This window comes from Cherax quadricarinatus, chromosome 6 (genome assembly GCF_038502225.1).
Source record: "Cherax quadricarinatus isolate ZL_2023a chromosome 6, ASM3850222v1, whole genome shotgun sequence".
Lineage (NCBI taxonomy): Eukaryota > Metazoa > Arthropoda > Malacostraca > Decapoda > Parastacidae > Cherax > Cherax quadricarinatus.
The window spans coordinates 13643905-13649904 of NC_091297.1; the positions used below are offsets into that span (position 1 = coordinate 13643905).

The window sequence follows — 6000 nt, forward strand, 5'->3', positions numbered from 1 at the left end:
GCTTTGACCAAGAGATATACAAAACACTTACCTATTAGTATCCCTAGCTACATCTTCATATACAGACTGAACACCAATTTCTAGTCTTGTGCAACCATACTTAAGCATGTCTGAGAGGTGGCGCTTTAAACAGTAGTCCGGACGTGTTTCAATTGTAATACCTAAATTAGAAAAAAGTGGTGGCATAAATAAGTATTCTATCAAAAACATTTAAGAAATCCCACATGTAAATAGGTATCACATTTTTGGCTGATCACACTTGATTAAGACATTAACAAGCCCAAAAAAATTTCTCTCTACACACACAATTTTTACAGGCCTTATGTGGTAAACCACCCCTAGGATGCAATCCACAGCAACTAAGACCCAAGTACAGTATTTATTTAACACGAGGTTAACAAGGGCAGTATTTGTTAAGAGGCTTGCAACCCTACATAAGAATCAAATCCAGGATTTTTTGATTCTGCAAATTGTCCTCAGAATAACACTTCTTTTCTAACCCTCCTTTTTTTAAGGGTGAATTGGATTTATTATTACTACATTCATAGAGAAAAGTACTAAATTTACCCATAGGGGTCATACAGTGCCTGAGGGAATGAGAGGCACCCAGGTTTGATCTAAAGAAAGGGGAGATCAGATCCAAATCCTTCGAGTAAGAGCTTCTCACTGGAGTCACAGAACCTCCCTTGAGGAATGATGAGTTGGGAATGGTTGGGTGTTAGTTGGATGACCTGCCTAGTATGGCCCAGTAGGCCTACTGCACCACTACTGCTCTTATCAGCTTGTTTATTTTTGAATGATCTGTTACTACACCTTCCTAACCTACAACAGTGAAATGTATACAGTGTACTTATCTTTCCATATGATGACTTGCAAAGAGGCACTCAAATACCAACACATTTACCAACATTCACTCAACTGTCATCTTTCCAGAATTGTGCTGACATCACTATCAGATTAACCTTCCAACTGCAATATTCCCACTCCTCCTTCAGAATGGAGGCACTGTCCATACCAAGGACTCGCTAGCTCATTGGTTTCCCTGAATCTCTTCATAAAGGTTATCCTGCTCATGCTCTAACAGCACATCCATTAAAAACCACTTGTCTCCATTTACTCTTATCACAAACTCTCACACAAGCCTGCTAAATGATTATGTTCTTTTATTCACAAAAACCTAGGTAGTAGGTTGGAAGACAGCAACCACCCAGGGAGGTACTACCGTCCTGCCAAGTGAGTGTAAAACGGAAACCTGTAATTATTTTACATGGTGGTAGGATTGCTGGTGTCTTTTTTTTCTGTCTCATACACATGCAAGATTTCAGGTACGTCTTGCTACTTCTACTTACACTTAGGTCACACTACACATACATGTACAAGCATATATATACACACACCCCTCTGGGTTTTCTCCTATTTTCTTTCTAGTTCTTGTTCTCGTTTATTTCCTCTTACCTCCATGGGGAAGCGGAACAGAATTCTTCCTCCGTAAGCCATGTGTGTTGGAAGAGGCGACTAAAATGCTGGGAGCAAGGGGCTAGTAACCCCTTCTCCTGTATAAATTACTAAATTTAAAAAGAGAGACTTTCGTTTTTCTTTTTGGGCCACCCTGCCTCGGTGGGATACAGCTGGTTTGTTGAAAGAAGAAGATTCACAAAAAATATTGAATTACAAACTATTTTTTTTTTTTTTTTATTATCACACCGGCCGATTCCCACCAAGGCAGGGTGGCCCGAAAAAGAAAAACTTTCACCATCATTCACTCCATCACTGTCTTGCCAGAAGGGTGCTTTACACTACAGTTTTTAAACTGCAACATTAACACCCCTCCTTCAGAGTGCAGGCACTGTACTTCCCATCTCCAGGACTCAAGTCCGGCCTGCCGGTTTCCCTGAATCCCTTCATAAATGTTACTTTGCTCACACTCCAACAGCACGTCAAGTATTAAAAACCATTTGTCTCCATTCACTCCTATCAAACACGCTCACGCATGCCTGCTGGAAGTCCAAGCCCCTCGCACACAAAACCTCCTTTACCCCCTCCCTCCAACCCTTCCTAGGCCGACCCCTACCCCGCCTTCCTTCCACTACAGACTGATACACTCTTGAAGTCATTCTGTTTCGCTCCATTCTCTCTACATGTCCGAACCACCTCAACAACCCTTCCTCAGCCCTCTGGACAACAGTTTTGGTAATCCCGCACCTCCTCCTAACTTCCAAACTACGAATTCTCTGCATTATATTCACACCACACATTGCCCTCAGACATGACATCTCCACTGCCTCCAGCCTTCTCCTCGCTGCAACATTCATCACCCACGCTTCACACCCATATAAGAGCGTTGGTAAAACTATACTCTCATACATTCCCCTCTTTGCCTCCAGGGACAAAGTTCTTTGTCTCCACAGACTCCTAAGTGCACCACTCACTCTTTTTCCCTCATCAATTCTATGATTCACCTCATCTTTCATAGACCCATCCGCTGACACGTCCACTCCCAAATATCTGAATACATTCACCTCCTCCATACTCTCTCCCTCCAATCTGATATTCAATCTTTCATCACCTAATCTTTTTGTTATCCTCATAACCTTACTCTTTCCTGTATTCACCTTTAATTTTCTTCTTTTGCACACCCTACCAAATTCATCCACCAATCTCTGCAACTTCTCTTCAGAATCTCCCAAGAGCACAGTGTCATCAGCAAAGAGCAGCTGTGACAACTCCCACTTTGTGTGTGATTCTTTGTCTTTTAACTCCACGCCTCTTGCCAAGACCCTCGCATTTACTTCTCTTACAACCCCATCTATAAATATATTAAACAACCACGGTGACATCACACATCCTTGTCTAAGGCCTACCTTTACTGGGAAAAAATTTCCTTCTTTCCTACATACTCTAACTTGAGCCTCACTATCCTCGTAAAAACTCTTCACTGCTTTCAGTAACCTACCTCCTACACCATACACTTGCAACATCTGCCACATTGCCCCCCTATCCACCCTGTCATATGCCTTTTCCAAATCCATAAATGCCACAAAGACCTCTTTAGCCTTATCTAAATACTGTTCACTTATATGTTTCACTGTAAACACCTGGTCCACACACCCCCTACCTTTCCTAAAGCCTCCTTGTTCATCTGCTATCCTATTCTCCGTCTTACTCTTAATTCTTTCAATTATAACTCTACCATACACTTTACCAGGTACACTCAACAGACTTATCCCCCTATAATTTTTGCACTCTCTTTTATCCCCTTTGCCTTTATACAAAGGAACTATGCATGCTCTCTGCCAATCCCTAGGTACCTTACCCTCTTCCATACATTTATTAAATAATTGCACCAACCACTCCAAAACTATATCCCCACCTGCTTTTAACATTTCTATCTTTATCCCATCAATCCCGGCTGCCTTACCCCCTTTCATTTTGCCTACTGCCTCACGAACTTCCCCCACACTCACAACTGGCTCTTCCTCACTCCTACAAGATGTTATTCCTCCTTGCCCTATACACGAAATCACAGCTTCCCTATCTTCATCAACATTTAACAATTCCTCAAAATATTCCTTCCATCTTCCCAATACCTCTAACTCTCCATTTAATAACTCTCCTCTCCTATTTTTAACTGACAAATCCATTTGTTCTCTAGGCTTTCTTAACTTGTTAATCTCACTCCAAAACTTTTTCTTATTTTCAACAAAATTTGTTGATAACATCTCACCCACTCTCTCATTTGCTCTCTTTTTACATTGCTTCACCACTCTCTTAACTTCTCTCTTTTTCTCCATATACTCTTCCCTCCTTGCATCACTTCTACTTTGTAAAAACTTCTCATATGCTAACTTTTTCTCCCTTACTACTCTCTTTACATCATCATTCCACCAATCGCTCCTCTTCCCTCCTGCACCCACTTTCCTGTAACCACAAACTTCTGCTGAACACTCTAACACTACATTTTTAAACCTACCCCATACCTCTTCGACCCCATTGCCTATGCTCTCATTAGCCCATCTATCCTCCAATAGCTGTTTATATCTTACCCTAACTGCCTCCTCTTTTAGTTTATAAACCTTCACCTCTCTCTTCCCTGATGCTTCTATTCTCCTTGTATCCCCTCTACCTTTTACTCTCAGTGTAGCTACAACTAGAAAGTGATCTGATATATCTGTGGCCCCTCTATAAACATGTACATCCTGAAGTCTACTCAACAGTCTTTTATCTACCAATACATAATCCAACAAACTACTGTCATTTCGCCCTACATCATATCGTGTATACTTATTTATCCTCTTTTTCTTAAAATATGTATTACCTATAACTAAACCCCTTTCTATACAAAGTTCAATCAAAGGGCTCCCATTATCATTTACACCTGGCACCCCAAACTTACCTACCACACCCTCTCTAAAAGTTTCTCCTACTTTAGCATTCAAGTCCCCTACCACAATTACTCTCTCACTTGGTTCAAAGGCTCCTATACATTCACTTAACATCTCCCAAAATCTCTCTCTCTCCTCTGCATTCCTCTCTTCTCCAGGTGCATACACGCTTATTATGACCCACTTCTCGCATCCAACCTTGACTTTAATCCACATAATTCTTGAATTTACACATTCATATTCTCTTTTCTCCTTCCATAACTGATCATTTAACATTACTGCTACCCCTTCCTTTGCTCTAACTCTCTCAGATACTCCAGATTTAATCCCATTTATTTCCCCCCACTGAAACTCTCCTACCCCCTTCAGCTTTGTTTCGCTTAGGGCCAGGACATCCAACTTCTTTTCATTCATAACATCAGCAATCATCTGTTTCTTGTCATCCGCACTACATCCACGCACATTTAAGCAACCCAGTTTTATAAAGTTTTTCTTCTTCTCTTTTTTAGTAATTGTATACAGGAGAAGGGGTTACTAGCCCATTGCTCCCGGCATTTTAGTCGCCTCATACGACACGCATGGCTTACGGAGGAAAGATTCTTTTCCACTTCCCCATGGACAATAGAAGAAATAAAAAAGAACAAGAGCTATTTAGAAAAAGGAGAAAAACCTAGATGTATGTATATATATATATGCATGTGCGTGTCTGTGAAGTGTGACCAAAGTGTAAGTAGGAGTAGCAAGATATCCCTGTTATCTTAGCGTGTTTATGAGACAGAAAAAGAAACCAGCAATCCTACCATCATGCAAAACAGTTACAGGTTTTTGTTTCACAGTCATCTGGCAGGACGGTAGTACTTCCCTGGGTGGTTGCTGTCTACCAACCTACTACCTTAATTACAAACTACTACTACTATTACTATCTCTATCACTAGAATTATTATTACTGCTATTACTACTATACTGCTAGTACATTATCACTTTTATTAGTACTTCTATAACTACTTCCCTCTGTCCCCTCTCTCTTTCTGACTTGTTTTTTGGTCTTATCTGCTTTTTCTTGGTCAGCTGTGAGTTTCTAATAGTTTAGGATAGCTTAAAATGTGCTGTTAAGTTTTTTTTAATTTTTTTCTCTAAATCAAACATGGGCAAGAGCTTTGCAAATGTGACCGAGCAAAGAGAAGAACTGAAAAGATATGTGATGATTGTGATAATTGTTGCCATTATATTCATGAAGAAACACTACACCCATAAGGGTCAAGCAGCCCCTGGGGAATGAGTGGTAATCAGGTTTGATATGAAGAAGAGAAGAGTAGCCCCAATTACTTGGATAAAAAGCATTTTGCCAGCATCAAAGCAGCTACTCCCATCTCTATCCCTTGAAGGAATAAATTATTGTAATTACTGTGAAAGAAAGGACAACCCTGGTAAAGATAAACACTGAGGCTAAGGTAATATTTGTAAATAATAAGCTACTGAAGAAAACTGTTAACAAGAGACTGTGCTGACACCACAGGTCAGATGACTCTGCAAGCTACAACATTCCAACCTCTCCTTCAGAGTGCAGGTACTGTACTTTCCACCTCCAGGACTCAAATCCACATAACCAGTTTCCTTG

General features: G+C 40.6%; 1 protein-coding gene across 2 annotated transcripts in view; it reads right to left on the reverse strand.

The window, feature by feature from the left end:
* Elp3 (elongator complex protein 3) overlaps positions 1 to 6000 on the reverse strand; it is a 100337-nt gene that overhangs the window by 64916 nt on the left and 29421 nt on the right. For both annotated transcript variants that reach the window (XM_070080472.1, XM_070080477.1), the window contains one exon: positions 32 to 161. In XM_070080472.1, coding sequence (XP_069936573.1) covers positions 32 to 161 — 130 coding nt within the window. The remainder of the gene's footprint in view (positions 1 to 31; positions 162 to 6000) is intronic.